The sequence below is a fragment of the Pteropus medius genome, unplaced genomic scaffold (genome assembly GCF_902729225.1).
Source record: "Pteropus medius unplaced genomic scaffold, Ma_sr-lr_union100, whole genome shotgun sequence".
NCBI classification, from domain to species: domain Eukaryota; kingdom Metazoa; phylum Chordata; class Mammalia; order Chiroptera; family Pteropodidae; genus Pteropus; species Pteropus medius.
In genome coordinates, this window is record NW_024340696.1 from 9,990,625 (window position 1) to 10,010,590 (window position 19,966).

A 19,966-nucleotide genomic window follows, 5' to 3' on the forward strand; every position below is an offset into this window, starting at 1 on the left:
TTAAGTGACTTGTTCAAGGTCAAACTCAGCAGAGTCTAGAGGAAGCTGAATTTCTTCTTGATTTACTCTGTCCATTGTATTTCATGACCAGGCAGCATATAAACCTTGTCTATTTATCATTACCCAAATCCTTGAAATTGTTGAAAAATAGTAACAAATTGTAAATTTACTGAGAGAACCTGGTATGTTTCTGTTATTTTCATAAAGTCAAGATGATCAGACATTTGAAGATTTTTGTAAAACCAAAGTTAAACTTTTGGAGCCCTGGTGACGATCTCTGAATTTCTTTTTAAGAGATAAGAACTTGACGGAGTTTAATAACTCCTGATGTTTGATGTTGATATAACACAGTGGAAGTTCCATTTTCTAATAAATGGTAACAGAAAATACTAGTTTGAAGAAATTTAATAATCAGTATATATTTATTAAATTCCTCCTGGGTGCCCTAGAATTTTAAATCAATTTTATTGAGGTTTAATTTATATATAATGCACCAATTTTAAGTGTGCAATTTGATGAGTCTTGACAACTACATTTACAGTTGTGTCACTAGCTCCACAATCGAGGTGCTACAACATTTCCGTCACCTCCCAGAATTCTCTTGTGCCCTTTGGCAGTGAATCTTCCCCCATCCTCTTCCATTCCTTGGCAACCACTGATCTGCTTTCTATCACTATAATTTTGCCCATTTTATAATTTCATATAAATGGAATCATAGTATATATAGCCTTTTGTATCTGACTTTTACTTGGGATAATGCTTTTAAGATCCATCCATGTTTTTGCAGGTATCAATAGTTTGTTCTTTTTTTATTGCTGAGTAGTGATGCTGTTGTATTGTTATACAATTTGTTTTTCCATTCTGCAGTTGATAGACATTTGGATAGTTCTAGGTTTTGACTCTTAGGAGTAAAGCTGCTATTAACATTTGAGTACATGTCTTCACATGACCGTATGTTTTCAGTTTTCTTGGGTAAAGACCTAGGAGTGGGGTTGCCGGGTCATGTGGTAAGTGTATAGTTTACTTTATAAGAAACCAAGAGACTGTTTTCCAAGGTGACTGTACCATTTTGCATTCCCACCACTTATGTATGAGGGTACCAGATGCCCCACACCTGTGCCAGTATTTGGTGGGATCAGTCTCTTTAATTTTGGCCATTGCAGTAGGTACATAATGGCATTTTGGTGTGGCTTTAATTTGCATTTCCCTGATTATAAAATAAAAGACCTACAGTTTCGTCCCTATGTGAGGAAAACCCAGTCCATCCTCCTGTGCTTTTCTCCTGTGTGTCTCTTTTACCAGTCACACAAAAAACTTAACTTTTGGTCACCAAATGTGTGGGGCCTTTTTTCCCCCACCAAGCAATTCTCTGTGACACAGTTCAACCGAATTCTGATACTTTACCTGGTGATAGCATCAGATTACAGGGGTTAAGGGAACAGTCCCACAAGACTGCCCTAACCCCTGCAGATGTTGGTTGCAAGCCCAAGTTATCACCTTGCTTCTGACCAACCAACTATCGATTTGGGGTTCCCAATCCCAATGACTCCTTCCTTGGATTCAATTAATTTGCTTGAGTATCTCACAGAACTCAGGGAAACACTTACTTATGTTTACCAGTTTATTAAAGGATGTGATGAAGGATACAGAGAACAGCGAGATAGAGATATATAATATAGGGTGAGGTCTGAGAGGATCCTAAGCCCAGGAGTTTCTTTCCCCATGGAGTTGGATCCAGCATGGATTTGTTGGCCAATCTGAAAGCTCTCTGAACCCTATACCATTGACATTTTATGGAGGATATGATCAATTATTAACTCTATTCTAAGCTGCTTATCATGGGTTGGCCTTTCTAGTGACCAGCCTCTATCCAGGAACAATCCAGGAGCCCACTCAGATTCACCTCAGCAGAACAAAAGATGCTCCAGGGGTGCTTGAACCTTAGGAATTTGCAAGGGTTTTAGGAGCCCTGTGTCAGAGATGGGGGCCAAAGACCAAATATTAGAACGAGAGATGCTCCTAATGTTCTTACCATTTAGGAAATTACAAGGATTTTAGAAATTTCATGCTGGAAACTGGGGGCAGAGGTCAATATATATATTTTCTATTATGTCATACTAATAATTAATGATATTGATTTTTTTTTCATGCTCCTGCTGGCCATTTGTATATCTACTTTAGAAAAATGTTCGTCTTTCACCCATTTCTTATTGATCGTCTTCTATTATTGAGCAGTAGTTCTTTATATATTCTGGATGTAAGTCCTTTAGCAGATATATGTTTTGTACATATTTTCTGTCTGTAGCATGCCTTTTCATTTTTGTAATAGAGTCACAACAATTTTTGATGAAGTCCAATTTGTCAGTTTTTTTCCTCTTACAGTTTGAACTTTTTGTATCCTATTCAAGAAATTTTGCCTGTTTTATTCTAGAAGTTTTGTAGTTTTTGGTCTTATATTTAGGTTTGTGGTACATTTTGAGTTAGTTTTTATTTATCATTAAGAGTCAAGAGTCTTTCTTTTACATATAGATATTGACTTGTTCCAGCACCATTTGATAAAAAAAAAAACAAACTAATCTTACCTTATTAACCACATGTATACTTACATATGTGTGCATATCAGTCTATTTCTGGGTCTTCTACTCTCTTCAGCTGATCTGTATAGCTATCCTGTGCCAAAAATGCAGTCTCAATTAAGCTTTATAATGGTATCAAAATCAGTCAGTATGAGTCCTCCAATTTTGTTCTTTTTTTTTTTTTTCAAAATTATTTTGGCTTTTCTAGGTCCTGTGCATTTTTATATAAATTTTAGAATCGGTTTGGCAATTTTAACAAAAATCCTTGCTGAGATTTTGACTGGGATTGCATTTTATCAATATGTCAATGTAGAAGAAATCGATATCTAAATAATAGGGAATTTGTATCTAGGCTTTTGTTTTATTATTTTTATTAATATTCTCTGGAAATGTTTAGAATTTGTTCCATTTTCCTAACTTCCCCATATGTGACCAAATAAAAACTGTTACCAGGCAGGATATGAATAGCTCTTAGTTTATTTTGTGTGTGTGTGAGCAAAAGAAAAAAGAAGAAGAGGAAGGAAAAGAACTTTTCACTAACTTAAGATCTTTGTAACTATTAAACCTTGTGCAAACCAGTGATATTATTTATCTCATTTTTAACCCAGATCCTATCAACATGATGTAAAATGAACATTGTCATCTTCTAGGTCAGTGTTTTTCAAAGTATCATCTCTGAGACCATCAGTATCAGCTGGAGACTTGTGAGAAATGCAGATTCTCAGGCCCCTAAATCAGGCCTGCTAAATCAGAAACCCTGAGAGGGAGGCCAGCAATCCGTTTTCACAAGCACCCCCTACCCTGACTCTGTTACAGGCTAAAGAAAACTTTCTTTCTGGAAGATAAATCTCAAGCTTTATCAAAGGAGAAAGAAGTATGGAAACCAGTTATGAGGCTATTGTAGCAGTTGATACAGAAAGTGAAACCTGTAGGATTTAGATATCAGGGCAGTGGAAAGGGAGAAATCAGTACTCAAGGTTTTGAACCTGCAAAATTCTTTTGTCCCACACGCTCTGATTTCTCCATTGGTCAGCTTTAGAACTCTCATATTCAGTCTTGGTGTCCTGTACAGAGTAGTGGTTTTAGTGTTGTTTGAACAGCACCTGGCACCCTAAAGTACTCGATGGTCTTTTAATTTGGGGAGATTCATTCACGCCACAGAGTTAGTGGTGGAACAAAATGTGAACTCATGGGAGCAAAAGAGGAAATCTTAAATGTGGTGTTTCCCTTTTGTCATTGAGGATGAACAGGAGGCAGAAGAATTAGAAAATAAACCCTCAGTGTATTGGGAAATTGATAGTTTGTAAAAATTGGTAGTCTTAGTAGAAAATTAGGTTTTGAGTATTGGAAATGATCTCTGCTTTTAGGATTGTAGGTTAAAAGAAAAGTGAATATGAAATAGATCAATTTATTGTTTGAAATTGCCAGAATATTTTTATAAATAGAGGCATGACTAAAACTATTAGCTGGTACCAGAACCACTGCCTTCTCCTTACTTTAATAGAAATCCTAATCTAGAGAAGCAACTCTCTTACACTGCTTTTTGTTACAGCTAGTCCTCCTCGTTTTGTGACGGTGGATGAACTTCTAGAGACAGCAAAAGGAGTCACTAACATGGTTCTAGCCCATGAGATTGTAGTAAATGGAGACTTCCGGATTAAACCCGTTGAATTACCAGAAGACAGGTAAAGTGGTTACTGAGTTACTTTGTTTTGTAGAATACTGTCATTTCCCACTGTCGGAAATATTTTCTTCACTTGATGGCATTCTATTCACATACACCTCTCCTTTTGTATGTTGTTGCTTAAAAATATCCCTATCCTAGGAATGACTAGAGTTTGAAAGTGGATCGAAGGACCACTAATCCTTCAAATGTAAACAAAAGATCTGGAAATTTCCTGTGGAAGTCTTTCATGTTAGCTTCTCCCCACTAGGACTTAGCTGCCTCATATTATGTTGTTATTGCATTGTTTCATTCATTTCTTGTAACTATCAGATTGTACTGTAATTGTTGGTTTACTCGTGTTCTTTGCCAGGTTGTAAACTACATAGACAGGGCCTGCGCGTTATTCTCTCTATTCCTAACACCTGGCACATATCATATTGAATCTAAAACTCTATCGATTGTAAGGTGCGCCTTTTAAAATGTATTGCCATAGGAAAGGAAAATCATTGCCTGTTGTAAAAGTGCTGTGAAAAACATTGGTATTCTGTTAACTAAGGAGGAGGAATGGCTGCTGAATTGGCAGGCTCTAGTGTCTCCAAAATAGGCTTCTAAATATGACTGTACAAACGTTTCTTCTATGCTCTACAAAAACAGTACTTTTTTACATCAATAATGAGAATTACTTGTTTTGCTTTCATGCTATAATGACTAGTTTTAATAAGATGTTATATACAAGTTGTTACAGTTTGGTACCTAATTAAGCAATCGTCTCATATATCAAATGGGAATAAGATATTTTTAGGAAATGAAGTCCTTCAACCTATATGCATATTGATTTGTTATCTTATGCTGCTTAACCATAACTATCTTAGGAAACTTGGTGGTATCAAGGAAGTAAAAATTAATAACTTCGAACTTTCCAATATTCTTTTTATCTATGGCACTATCATATGCTGTTAATTGTCATCTGTCAAATTAGTTGAAAGTTATTCTTTACAATGAGATACTTATTGAGATAAATCACTAACTGAAAATAAGATAGTGATCCATTTAAGTATGTCTGGTAAGTCTTTCATTTATCCAAATTACTTTTAAAATTTCTCACCATAAACCCATAGAGTTTGTGCTTTTTAAAGTGATTTGAGGCTGAAATATTATATTTGTTGTTTCTTCTTCTTTTCTTTTTTCTCATTTGCCTCCAGTTTGGAGAAGAGAGTAAAGGAGATTGTACATAAAGCTTTCTGGGATTGCTTGAGTGTCCAGCTAAGTGAAGATCCCCCAACATACGACCATGCCATTAAACTTGTCGGAGAGATCAAAGAGGTGAGTGGAAGAGCAAATTATGGTGCTTTTTTGGTGTGTTAGGAGTATTAAACCTCTCCGTGTTATTGTGCCAGAAGATTTAAAAGAAATCGAAGGATCAGGAAGTTAAATTACTTGCCAAAATGTGGTTTAAAAGTATTTTTGGCTTAATACCCTTTTTAAAAATTTCAAACAAGGTATAATAAGCTAAAAGCATTCCTTTTGTAGATGAAAAAAAGTTTATATTTTTGAAGACAATTATTTAAAGAAAACAGAAATTATATTATAAAATATAGGTGATTTTATACATATTTTAATAGGTATGGACATGTTCAGTTTATAATAGCCAAAAAGTGATTCAGCCTGTGGGTTAGAGGAGGCATTAAGTGGAAGGTAGGGCTGTTTTGCAATACCTTTAGCAGCAGTATCAAAGAAGAGATGTATCCGGAAATTGGCATACAGGCTCACAGGCTCATGTTAATTAATGTTTTTCTTTTCTCACCTTTAACAGTTTATTCATGTTGTATCTAGTTGGTTGCTAGAGCTTAAATAGAAACTTAAATAGTTATTCTAAATGATTTGAAAACATGTTTTTCTGTAGATTTGTTGATTAAAAGGTTAAAATATGTACAGCATTATAGGAACAATCGGTAAGCCCTTATTTGTATAGATGTAAATTCCTTTACATATAATCGAAAATGATGTCTGACTAAGAAACGGACTAAACTTAGCTGTTCTCTTTTGTAGACTCTGTTATCCTTCTTACTGCCTGGTCACACTAGCCTGAGAAACCAGATTACAGAAGTCTTGGACCTGGATCTGATAAAGCAAGAAGCAGAGAATGGGGCCCTAGACATTTCCAAGCTGGCAGAATTCATCATTGGCATTATGGGCACACTGTGTGCACCTGCTCGAGATGAGGAAGTTAGGAAACTAAAGGACATTAAAGAAATAGTGTCCCTTTTCAGGTATGGGAATTGTATTAACCACCTTCAGTGTACCTAAAATAGAGATCCTATTCTTCAGATTTAGACTTCCTCAAGTGTAGATACTTCTGCATTTTAAGACAATATCAAAAGCAAACATTTTATAAAATATAGAAAAGTAGAAAGGGAAAAAATTCACTTCACATTTTGAATTCACCACGTGTTGAGTTGTGTGCTGTGGCTGATAAAATAACTCTTGCTGAAGAGGAATGCCTGGTGCTGCCCTGTTGGTAAGCTGCATGATAGATGACGCCAAACCTGTGGCTTAATGGTAGTCTTGTTAGTCTCAATGTTAGCTGAACCTCAGAAGACCTTTTGGAGGGTATTGCAAGCTTGACTTTTTCTATTAACATTATACCCTAATCATTTCACTTATTTTTTAATTGAAAGTGTCATTGAGAGCATTGTATATTTACATGGAATTACGAGAAATAATACAGTAAACTTCATCCAGTTTTCCCCAATGGTAGCATTTTGTAAAACCGTAGTGTTAAGATCCACTGACATTACTTAGCTTTTCTGTTTTACTTGTATACATTAGTGTGTGCATATTAATTTTATATGATTTTATCACCTATGTAAGTTTGTGTATCAGCTACCACAGTCAAGATACTGAACAGTTTTAACACCACAAAGGTCTCTTGTATTATCTTTTTATAACCAATTTATACCAGTTTAAAAAATTCCCCATAAGCATTTTCTATGCCTGCAAAGTATTCATTGCATATAATGAAGTATTTCTCTGTTAAGATGGACAATTAGATTATGTATAATTATTTACTATTTAACCCTGCAGTGAACATCTTTGTGTACAGAACTTTTTTTGTATTTTAGGTTATTTTCCTAAAGGTAGGTTCTTAAAATGGGATGACTGTCAAGTCTGCACATTGGGTACATTCAGAATGTGAAATAGCAATTATGCCACCCGAACTAGAACGTAAAACATGCCCTGAAACTAAAAGAGACTCGGTAAGAGGAGAGGAGAAAGGAGAGAGTTATTATATTTTTCTTTCCTAGGAAAGCGAATTGACCTATGTGAGAGTAGAGACCCAGTGGTGAGCTCTCTTCCCTGAACCTCTGTGATTTTGGGCTCCTTCCTCTTCTGTGGTCGCCATGAGAGCTGACCCAGAGCTGAGGGACTCATTCCAGTCTAGACAGGCAGTGGGGGTAAATGTGTTTGCTTGAGGGTCGAGGGTGGAGGTGTGGGACAAAAAGCAGCTTAAAATGTGCAATCTTTTCTAACCATTATTTAAATTTTTATGTTTTCTAAGTATGTTTTTCTTAATTTTCTCATGATTTTACTAACTTTTCTTGCTACTCTTTCTGAGATGAGAAGACTATCTCAAATCTGCTCATCTTTTTTTGTTAAAATAATATTTATTTTACAAGTGCCCAGTTCTGAATCTTTTTATTTCTTTTCTTTAAGGGCAATTTTTTCTGTGTTGGACCTAATGAAAGTGGATATGGCAAACTTTGCTGTCAGTAGCATTAGGCCACATCTGATGCAGCAGTCAGTGGAATACGAAAGGAAGAAGTTTCAAGAGCTTTTGGAGAAGCAGCCGAGTATGTTTAATGCTTTGTGGTGTTCTTTTGTTGTCTGTGTTTTGTGTTTTTTTGTTTTGTTTTGTTTTTTCATTTTAGTTGCTGTAGCTTGTTGTATAACGATATCATCTTCGAAACAAAACTAAAATCCAATACGAGGATACTCTAATTTGAACATAGAAAAGCACAAGACATTAGGACTTGAAAAGAAAATTTAGTTGACAAGCAACAGAAGTATAAGTAGGACATAAAAATAGAAATTTGAAAGAATGAAGAAGTCTTAAATGAAATAGGTTTTTAATGAAGACACAAGTTTGAGACAAATTTTATGCTTGACCTTGATTTTAAAAACATGACAAACTTTCTGTGATTATGAATTCACTTTTCTCCTCCCTGTAAGGTGGTACATCAAGAAATTTCACTTTGTTTCTGTTTTATATTCATAAATCTTCTCTTTTCAGACCCAGAAAAAGTCTTATTTTTACGAATCTCTCAGATGACTGCAGGAAACAAATGAATACAGAATCCAAAACTATTTTGCATTTCTAGCGTGCTTTTTTTGTCTCTGCATTGGCAGCTGATGTTCTGGGTAAATTGTAGTCTTCGTATCCAATTTATCATGAGTTTTGTTTAGCCTCCAACTTTGTTGGTTGTAAGATGAAAATGGCAGTCTCTGGATAGATGTTGTTGCCTGACTAGAATAGTTAATTCAGCCCTGAGCAGTTGTTCATTCAGCCCCAGATGGAAAAGTCTGAGATGGTGCTGGGGGTCAGGAGGAGAAGGAAAGAGCTGGGTAGAAGTAGCAGCATTAGAAAGAAGATTGGCTAATGTTTATTACGTCACGGGTATATGCGCATAACCACACAGAGCCCTCTCACAGTAAACATGTGAGGTAGGCCACATTTTTTAACTCCATTTTGCAGATGTGAACATAGATTTTGAGAGATCTTTGACCAGAATTGATTGACTACACAGCTCACAGCCAGTATTGTATTGCCCCTTAGGAGACATCCAGGATTGCAGTTTGGTAGACTGAAGAGCCTTAGTATGAGAGCCAGAGGCCAGACCCTGGGACCCAGTGAAGGATACACTTCCGGAATGGAATGCAGGCCCTGAGCTGGTCAGTCTAGTACTCATGACTCATGGCTGCTGAGCTACAGAGTGCTGTCTGCAGAAGCTAAAGGGAGAGTCAAGCTCAGAACCAAGAGCTCGGGGTGATCTCTGTTGACGGGACCAGAGGTGCATCCTCTTGCATCAGTGAAGAGTGATTTCCAGCCATGGCCTTGGCTGCCCACTGGTTTTAAGGTGGATTCCACTGGCAGAGTTGTAGCATGTTCCAGGGCCTGTTAGAGGTTTTTTTTTTTTTCAACCAGATAATGTGGACAGAAAGCTCATCTTTCTCTTATGTCCCTTAGAGCCTCTCATGCATTACTCAGCCTAGAAAAGTAGAGAGAGCATAACAGTAGGTGAAAGACAGCTGAGATTCCTCTAACAGCACTCCAAGTGCTGCACGATAGACATCAAACACATGACAGAGCTCACCTCCTGTAAGGCTGAAAGTAAACAAGATTGATACAAGGCCAAGATCTATCAAGGAAAAGCCAGGGTGGAAGAGAAGAGAGCCAGGGTTGGCTGAACATCCTTAGGTGGCAAGGCCTGGCTCCGTGCTTTATACTCACTACATTGTTCAGTCCTGTGATGTGACATGAAGTTGTACTTTATCTTAGGAATCTACTGTTCAGACAGATTAGGACTTGCCTAACTAAGATCACTCAGCCAGTAATTGGTAATATTGTGATTTGAAGCGAGTTCTGTTTGATTCCAAAGTCTATGCTCTGTACCATACCACACCTCCAGGATGACCTTTTCTAAAGTAATTCCAAGAAGCACCCCTCTTGAATGTCATAGTAATGTTCACAGCCTTGTTTTTCATAGATTCCCTGGACTTTGTTACCCAGTGGTTGGAAGAAGCTGCAGATGACCTCATGAAGTATAAAAATGCCCTGCCAGCTGGGGGAGGGGCTGCTGGCTCTGGGGACGGTGCTGTGCCAAATCTGTTGCTGTCCAGAATTATGCCTACCTGAAGCTTCTGAAATGGGACCACCTCCAGAGACCTTTCCCTGAGGTAGGTGCTGCAGAGCAGTCTAACTACGTGTGTTCATTTCTTTTCGTGCTGCCGAACTTAAAAAAAAGAAAATAGTTTCGTTATAATTCATATGCCACAAAATTTCTCCTTTTTAAACTGCACAATTTAGTGGTTTTTACTATGTCCACAGAGTTATGCGACCATTACCGCTATTTAATTTCGGAATATTTTCATCACCCCAAAAAGAAGCCTTGTACCCATTAGCAATCATTACCCTTTCTCCTCTTCCCCAGCTCCCCAGTGGCCACTAAACTGCTTTCTGTCTATGGATTTGCCAATTATGGACATTTCGTATAAGTGGAAACATACAGTTTTGGCCTTTCGTGTCTGGCTTCTTTCACTAAACATAATTTCCATCCAAGTTGTAGCATGTATCAGTATGTCATTCCTTTTTTTTTTTTTTTTTCCTTATTGTGGTATTTTTAAGTGTAGTTCACTGCAAATAAATGTTTTGGTATGTAGACTCCCCCCTCTTTTTTGAGGGCAGTAGCCTCAGATACTGCTACTTCTCTCAGTATCTTATATAAGTTCCTTATTTTTTTCAGGACATTGTAAGCTTAAGACTTCACTTCTTGCCTTTGAGTTCCTCGTTTTGTGCCAGAGGAGGCTCTAAAGAGGATGTTGACTTGGGCAGCGGGGCATAGGGGGAGGTTCCTTTCTGAATAGTGGTATGTTCTCTCCAGAAGGGCAGTTCTCAGCCTTTAAAAAATGGCTGTGGGGAGGCTGGTGTTTTCACGGGTGACAGATGTCTACTCTGGGAATTGGTCCTTGAGAATCTTTTGCATCCTCAACTCACATACTGCATACTGTTGGGAGGCGTCAGAGTAGGGACACTGCAGTCTAGCAAAGTGAAGTAAAAAAAAAAAAAAAGGCTGATGAGACCTCACTGAAGTGTCTATGTTTGACAATACAGAAGTCTCAGTCTTCAGAGATAGTGTTTACTTACTGAGAAGAATGCTGGGCTAAGACCCCACATGGTTACTGTCTTGATTTGGTATGTCAGTTTCTTATAGTAAGAACAGTCCTTTAAGTTTATTTGATTAACCCAGAAAAACTCAGATCAGAAGTCATTTATCTCCTCAGCCTCTCCACTGTTCTTTCCCTCATCCCACACAGTGGACTTTGCCCTGGTAGGACCCAGGGGTGTCTGTAACACAGGGACACAGTCATGGAAGTTCACTCACTGACTGCTTTCTAGGAGGCTTTTTTGGTTGTTGTTTGTCATTACTACTTTTTCTATTGTTTATTTTTCTCTTTATTCACTTACCAGTTCTTGGGAGCCTCCTTTGTGCTAGGTACTGAAGGTAAATAAGTATAGGCTCTCTTGCTTTCTACCTATCTAATGATATAACTTCTATTTATTGAGCGTTGCCTCTGCCAGCCACTTTACATGCATGGTGTCTTTCCATCTTTCTAACAGCCCTGTCAAGTAGGAATCCTCATAGGGCTGAGCTGAAAAAACTTGCATGAGGTTATCCTGCCATTAAATGACAGAGTCTGGATTCACACGCAGTCTGCTGCAGCCTTTTTAAGGAAGAAAGGGCTCTGAGATGGAAGGATAAATCACAGACGACTTCCTTATGGATCTGAAATGACTGGAAAACCCGAAGTGTGGGGAAAGGGGGCTGCGGCCCCACTGCCCTCTGCTGGCCAGCCCAGATCTACAGCTCGGAGATGATTTCTGTTGTTTTCATTACAGACTGTGTTGATGGACCAGTCTCGCTTCCAGGAGCTCCAGCTTCAGCTGGAGCAACTGACCATCCTGGGAGCCGTGTTGCTGGTTACGTTCAGCATGGCAGCCTCGGGAATTTCCAGCCAGGCTAACTTTGCTGAGAAACTCAAGATGATTGTGAAGATTCTGCTAACAGATATGCATCTGCCGTAAGTGACTAAGGCTTTAATGGATGGATGAGAGGCAGCAGGGCAGAGAGTATGCTGGAGCAGGGCTCTCCCAGTGTAGGCGGTACCCAGGGCCACTCTCTCGAAACTGAGAGGAAACCTTGCTCTCCAGTGTCCTTCACCCCAGCATAATTTATTCAGAGTCGTATGGTCTAAGTTAGAATCAGCTCTAGGGTTCGCAAGACACTAGGATAGTGGCTTTCAAATGTTTGTGAGCAGGACGCGCAGTAAGAAACTTATTTTCTATGGTGCCTTAGTACACTCTTAGATACTTGTGTAACTAAAATAAAAATTTCACAAAGTGAAACTTACCCCAACTATGCTTAATAATTCTGATATTTCAATTTTATTCCATCAAAAAAAAGTACTGGTTGCTGCCTACTAAATTGCTTTCACAACCAACTAACCATTTGGACAACACAGCCCTAGGGAAAGGTCATATAAGAAATAAGCTATAGTCCTCAGAGTTGCATGTATGCGATCGAAGTTTTCTGCCCTTTGCACATTCCTCATAGACATTTTGTGATGGGTATAAATGGATTGTTTTATCAACCAGCATTAATCCACACTTTTGAGGGCAGCTGCTATAACTGCTTCTGCAGTTAAGTTAGATTAGGTGATTTATGTGGTTTACAGCACATAGAATATTTTTGAATGGTTCTAAGTAAACACTACACCTGACAAGGTGCACAAAACATGCATGTGTTGAGTGCTATGAGGGGCATGTCCACATGTTGTGACTTGGGGGTTCAAAAGTCTTGACTTAGGCCAGGAGGGTGTTTGCTGAGCTGAAGCCTGGGCTGAGGCCCTTGCACAGGTGTAACCTTGGGCTGTCACCTAGGTCCCCCTCCAGTAGAACTGCTCTGTCAAAACTGCTGATGAGAGGGGCCCTGCCAGGTGTTCCCTTAGGAGTCCATCCACTGCAGTGTTTACCCTGGCAGGCAGCGGCCGGCACAGACTTGGTGCCAGCAGTGAGTCCTGGGGCTTGCACACTTGTTCCACTCGTTCTGCCGTACAAAGAATCTAGACCCGGAACAAAGGCACTTGCCTTCTTTTAGGATACCCACCAGCAGGACACTCTAGGAGAGTCTAGGAGCCCCAGGAAATCCTGGTGCTAATTTTCTTAACTTTTGGATTTCAATGTTATTTATTCTTTTAAAGTAGTTAATACACTTACGTGTTTCAAAAATCAAAAAGGAAAAAAGGTATCTAATGAAAAGTTTCTCTCCCGCACCTGTCCCATAGCTACCACATTTCTGGTTTCTTGTGTTTTGCTTCCAAGGTATTCAAGATATTTTTAAGTCAATTCTAGGCTTATTTTGCCACACAGATACTAGCAAGAAGTTGGGTTTTGGGTTGTTGGTCCTGATGTAATCTGAATCCTCCCCTTCCCACTGCCCTTTCTAGCAGAGACAGAGACAGAGAGAGAAAGAAGAGAGAGAAAGGAAAAGTAAGTCCCTCAGTCAGGTGTACACAGCCTGAGACATTAGGGGCAGGGAAGAGAATCACAGATTCTTCCTTTGACCACACCAATCCATGGTTGGTTATTGTGACTGTTATCAAGATGTTTGAGCTGGGTAGATATGCACTTTGTTTATAGTTTTTTTCTTCCCTGGCTTCTCCTTTCCCTTCTCTGCTCAAGCTCCTTCCATCTGAAGGATGCCCTGACAACAGTCGGGGAGAAAGTCTGCCTGGAGGTGAGCAGCTGCCTTTCCCTGTGTGGGTTCACCCCCTTTACCACGGACAAGGAGACCGTGCTCAAGGGCCAGATCCAGGCCGTGGCCAGTCCCGACGACCCCATCCGCAGGATCATGGGTATGTTTGGGGGAAATGCAGGACGCAGGGACGTGCCCTCAGAGAGGCTGGCAGAGAGGTCCCTCTGAAGGAATCTAAAGAGGTTTTGATGGATTATGAGTGTTGGTGAGTGAAGAGAGAGTAATTAATCGCCATAATGCCATGAGGGTGACCCAGAGTTTTGGACAAGTGACCTGTCAGCCATCATTGTTCTGAAGGCTCTGACTTTGGAATCACAGGCCGTGGTTCAAAACTAGCATTGTAAAATAATAGAAAATATGTATATTGGTCTCTGAGCCGGGTTCCTGGCTCAGAGCTCAGAAAACCCTTGTAATTTCCTAAGTGTTAAGAGCACTAGGAGCATCTTGTGTTCTAATATTTGGTCTTTGACCCTGGTTCTCGACTAGTGCTCCTAAATCATTTGGAATTTCCTGGGTGGTAGGAGTGTCTTTTCTAGTCAGGGGACTTGATGGGCTCCTGGATGGGGCTGGTCACAAGAAAGACCAAGCCATGATTAGAAGCTTGGAATTTTCAGCCTTTCCCCCTTCCTCCAGAGAGGGGAGAGGGGCTGGAAATGCCTACCTGTGAAGGCTCCATGGAGAGGACTAGATGATAAGATATTAAGTGCCCACCATAGTAGCTGGCAGCACATAGTAAGTAGTGAATAAAGAGCTATTATTAAAAATATTACTGTGTTGTATTCGCTGTTACTTTTCCTCATCACAGCACTGGCACTGTGAAAAATTCTGTTCACTGGTTGATCAAGGAATACAATGTTTATCTAAGTTAAAAAATTCAGATATATCTTTAACATAATTTAATTTTTAAGTCCTTCCTCACCTCCTTTGTGATACATATTCAATATATAAATAATGAAAAATTAGCAGGCTTCAGGCAAAAGCTGAATGATCTATGGTTATCAGACTTCAGATTGGAGTAGAAGGTTCAACCAGAGACACGGGCCTATTTCCAATACTATAAGCGCTTTGATTTTTTTTAAGTCTTAACTAATATTTTATGAAAATATTAGATCCATTACATAGATCGATGGCTTTTAAAAAATTAAGTTGTTTTATCCCAGCCAGCATGGGTCACGGTTTCCTTTGTGGATCACTCAGGAGGAGCCTCTCGAAGATTCAGCAGGGCCCTCGGTATTATTGCCCTTAGTAGAGATGCAGGACGGTGCCTGTAAATAGACTGATCAAGGACTGATGAGCTGCTCCGTGTCCTGCCATCTGGTTGTTTAGTCAGAGCCAGTTATAGACATGGGCATAAAAACCAGCCCTCGGATAGGACTGAGATAAGGATCTCTACTTCTGGGTGAGGCTCCCAGCTCTGGGAACTTTAAAATACCAAACTCACTTTGGAACAGGGATGATCAGACTCATCGGTCAGCATTTTCTGTCAGTGGGTTACTGGGTTCCGAAAGGTGAGAGTTATTTGCAGTTGAGAGGGTTCCCCAGGACAGGGTGTGGGTATGTAGTTTGAAAAAGCCCATTCAATATAAATGTCCCTATTGCTTTTGTAATCAAAGCTACAAGAAGTGTGGCACACACTCTTTTTTGGCTGATGAAGATACACAAGAGAGTGCAGAAGCATCATAGAGGGGTGTGGGCTAGAAAAGCATCAACCTAAATTATTCCTCAGAGCAGGACAAGCTAACAGATGCCGACAGCCCCACGGCCCTCCATTGTAGGCATTAAGGAAGGAGGCGCACGCTTCTTACATGTGGACTTAGTGGGAAAAGACAGATCACAAGCCAACAGCACTGGAATCTGTGATCAGCCATGCTAATGTTGGTCTCAGTGTCTTGCTTTTCTGAGAGCAGAACCTATCACCACTATAGTCTCCCTTTATTCATTCACACATTTATTCTTGCTCTCCAAATGTATTCTGAGTTTTTACTGGGGCCAGGTTTCATGCCAGACACTGTGCTGGATGCTGAGGAGAGCATGATGAACAAAACAAGCATGGTTCCTGCCCTCATGAAACTAACCATTAGAGGGGGAGAGGAAACTACACATGTGATGACTGTTCAGAAGTGCAAGGTGCAATGGGTACCTGGTCCAGGCAGTGGTCAGGAAAGACTTCTCTGAAAAGGTGAAGTTTAAGCTAAAAACTGAAGCATATTGAGAAGTTTGTAAAGTCACTCTAAACAAGAAACAACCAACTGCTTTTTTTCTATCACAGATGCCCGAATCCTGACCTTCTTAGAAACCTACCTTGCCTCAGGTCATCAGAAGCCATTGCCCGCAGTACCTGGGGGATTAGGTCCAGTCCAAAAAGAGCTGGAGGAAGTTGCTGTTAAATTCGTTCGCCTGGTCAACTACAACAAGATGGTCTTCAGTCCCTACTACGATGCAATCCTCAGTAAAATCCTTGTCAGAGCCTAGCACGTACGCTCCTACAGCGGCAGTGTGATCTACTCAACTCAGAATACGTGTTCTCAACTATAATAGTGCTTTGGAAAATGGCTATTTAGTACATTTCTATTTAATAGTATTGATTACAAAAGGAAGAATATTATATATCACTGTTGAAAAGACTTGTTGACAAATGCACTGAATTCTATTTTGAGGGTTTATATTTATGAGTGCAAGTTTACAAATCAAAGAAACGTTTTCTTATCTTGAGTTTCATAGGTAGCATTCAGCTTTTAAACAGTTGACTGCCATGTGTCTCCACCCCTACCCCTGGCATCCTGATTGTATCTGCTTCCCCCTAAAGGCTGGGACCTCTCTTTTGCCATCCGGGTAATTTTTCTTTCAAACACTCAAGAGTACCTGACAGCCACCCTAGAATAAAAGAAACAGCCATGGCCATGTTTAGATTCTTGCCCCTCTGTCTCACAGCCTCCCACCTGTCATCCCGCCAGGTTATTTTGTGTTAGAAGGACTACGTGTAGTCTCACTGACTTTTCCCACCCCATTTATTGCTTTCCCCCTGTCTGACCTAGCCAGAGCCCCAGAGCCTTTTTGTTGTAGAGGAGTTGCTTGATTTTAAAAAGCTTATTCTTTTATACAGAATTATTCCTGAGCCTTGATGACAGCAGTTATGACTTATGGGATCTAGAGAAAGGAAACTCTTTAACTTTTAAGCCTTGAAAGTCAAGGAGGAAATATATATATTTTTTTAAATATATGTTAGTATAATATAAAAGAAGTAAATGTCTGGAGTTTTTAAGGAAAAATTCACTCTGACACAATACACAGATGTATTGGTTAGATTAGAATCCCAGAAGTAGAGTTACGTGTTTTCAGATAAAATAGGATAAGTTTACTTATTTCTTTGGTAAGGAAGTCATAGATAATCCTGTTTTGAGCAGTATTTTTCGAGGAACTTCAGTGACCAGAATTCCTGACGTATCCTGTGACTGAAAGAGAAGTTTGGATCTTATAGATGACCTGGTCTAGTAAAAAAATAAACGTGTGCACGTGTATATTTCAGACAGAGACATAATATTAGAAGCAGAGCCATGAAGTTGCTGGAGGGGTCTCCAACTGCCAGAACAGCACGGGGTGAAATATTGCAAGGAATCCCTTTATTAAAGGCAATGAGGGGTGGGGTGCAGTGAGGGACAAGGTTGGAGGCAACCTGAGAAACATTTACCATGTAGACTGTCCAGTGATACCAGGCTTCCAAGGAGTGAATGGTCATACTGGCGGGGATATGATTTCTCCAAATACATATTACATGTTTTTTTACTTGCAGTCAGAACTATGCTGCATTATGTGGTCAGAAACTATATTATTAAAGTTTCGACTCAAGGACAAATCTTCCCTGGTTTCATTGGAAAGGGCTAAAAAGTTCAGTACCTAGGAGTTTTCAAGAACAAAATCGTATCTTTTATAGTGTGTTCAATAAGGCCACTCTTGGAATCGTTTCTGGCGGTAGGTTGCTCTGTGGCACTGTGCTCATGGGCTGTGTGATACCAGGTTCTGGGCTGAGAAGCAACCGGGCAGCACTCAGCCTGCCGCAGCCTTGGCGTGTTTGGGGTGCTTTCTCCTCCTCCTTCCAAGGACAAAGGAGAGGAGCTTTACCCCCAAACACACTGGGCAGAGCACCACCTCCGGCAATTATTCTTCTTAAATCTCAAAAATTCTTGTTTTTGCTTTCTTTTGGAAGCGTTAACTCTCACAAGATTTTTTTTGCCCCTAATGAGTTCCTAAATTGACAAAGTTTGGACAGTTTGAAATCTTAGTGCATATAGTGTAACAGAGTTTCACAGACTCTCACGATGCCCCCTACCTCAGTTTCCTCTGGTGGAGTTGTGTGGCCAAAGCCAAAAATGAAGGAGGCAAAGTTCAGAATCAAAATATTCATATTGAATTTTTTTGTTGTTGCTCTTTGAAGATAAGTGAGCTAATTTTCTTCCTGGAATCTCATAGGATTATCACTAAGGGCCAGGAAAATTCACTTAGTTCATTTAGTCACTCAGGAAATGTTCATTAATTAAGCATCTTCTTATAACTCCTCCCTACAGCTCTCTAGCTCCTCCTCCAAGACAAAATATCCTTATGGCATATAAATTATCCTGCATTGAATTGGTTCTTTATACTGTATATGGATTGGATTTAATATGATTTCCTGCCTAACAGGTTTGTGGAAACAAGTGTCTTTTACGAAAATGCTGAGTTCATTTGGTGGATAGAACTGAGAGCCTTGAGAGGAGGTCAATATCAACATGTCTCAGATTTATTTGATAGTCTCCTGAATGGATGGATGGATGGATGGATGAATGAGTGAATGAATGAATGAATGAATGTCTGGAGCAGTAATTACTGCTTTGTCGGCTTTCAGTTGGGTAGATGGGTAAATGGATTATCAGTCTAGGTGTTTTTTTAAAAAATGCCATTACTTTTAAAGCTAGCTGTGAAATGTGATTGTTTATATAACCATGTAACCCAACTATGTTTCAGGTAAGAACCACACTGATAGACTGTCTTGTCAATTAAATGCAGTAGACAGATGTATGAGAACTTTTTTCTCTGTGAAGAAAAGTTATTAATCAGTTTGATACAATATCAGGTAGACATACAGGCTGACTATTGTAAATGGGTTATTCAGCAGTTCTGTTTTGGGAGCAGTACTTGTTTTCATTTCTTTAAGGCCTTGAAATTCCTGAGAATAAAGGGATGTTGTTGCCACCAGCTTTTCTGGTGATTTCCAAAGGGAATAGGTGTTTGCTGTTTGATTTCCAGTGACCTTTTGGCATGCCCTGATTTGTATGTATAACATTTGTTTCTTTTCATTTTGAGGCATGCTGGTAGAGCGGAAAGATGGGGAGCTGTCAAGAGTTCTGATCTCATTTCTGTTACTTACCAGCTGGGGCAAATCAGGACCTTTTACTAAAACCTATAAAATGAAAGAACTGGACTTGACCTTTAAGCTCCTTTCCAGTTCTGATGTTCTGTGATAAATCTGACTGCAGTAACTTCAGTAGGATGTAGTAGGATTGTATACAAACTCCTGATTTAGAGGAAGGTCTGAGTTTGAGTCCTCTGTTGCCTTCTTACTGGTTTTATGGTATTGGCTAGTCAGTCTCCCTAGGCTCTCAATATTTTCTTCTGTAGAATGGGAACACTACTAACTCATACTTCCTGTGAGTATTGAATTTGATAATGGATATTAGAATTTTTGTACACAGGAAAGGATTATAAATTGCTTTATTAACAACAAAGGAGAGCATATAACCCTCTACTTGTAGGTGCACATCTGTTATCAACTGTCGGGGTCCTGCCTCCCTTCAGTCACACACATTTCACAGGCCTGTAGGGACAGTTTTCTTCCTATCCTGTTTCCAGACTGTTATTTTCTTTCATCATCTCTTCTGTGCTAGAGCTGCAATTTTACCTTATCTCCCAACATCCACCTCCACCCCAGTGATTTCTCCTTATCTCCACCTCTGTGTTATTATTTGAACTAAATGAATGCATGAATGAACAAATGAATGGATGGCTGAACAGTATTGGATGATGGGCTATAACACTCATATTTAAAGGCATTGTCTCATTGGAAACATAATCTAAATAAAGAAATACAATAATGTTTGCAA

The 19,966-nt window shown here is 39.4% G+C and overlaps 1 protein-coding gene across 1 annotated transcript in view; it reads left to right on the forward strand.

The window, feature by feature from the left end:
• Nucleotides 1–19,966, forward strand: part of TCP11L1 (t-complex 11 like 1) — a 28,119-nt gene extending 8,153 nt beyond the window's left edge. The window contains 9 exon segments of the mRNA XM_039866507.1: nucleotides 4,129–4,261; nucleotides 5,445–5,565; nucleotides 6,292–6,512; nucleotides 7,957–8,093; nucleotides 10,008–10,115; nucleotides 10,118–10,197; nucleotides 11,918–12,099; nucleotides 13,760–13,932; nucleotides 16,102–19,966. Coding sequence (XP_039722441.1) covers nucleotides 4,129–4,261; nucleotides 5,445–5,565; nucleotides 6,292–6,512; nucleotides 7,957–8,093; nucleotides 10,008–10,115; nucleotides 10,118–10,197; nucleotides 11,918–12,099; nucleotides 13,760–13,932; nucleotides 16,102–16,304 — 1,358 coding nt within the window. The 3' untranslated portion in view covers nucleotides 16,305–19,966.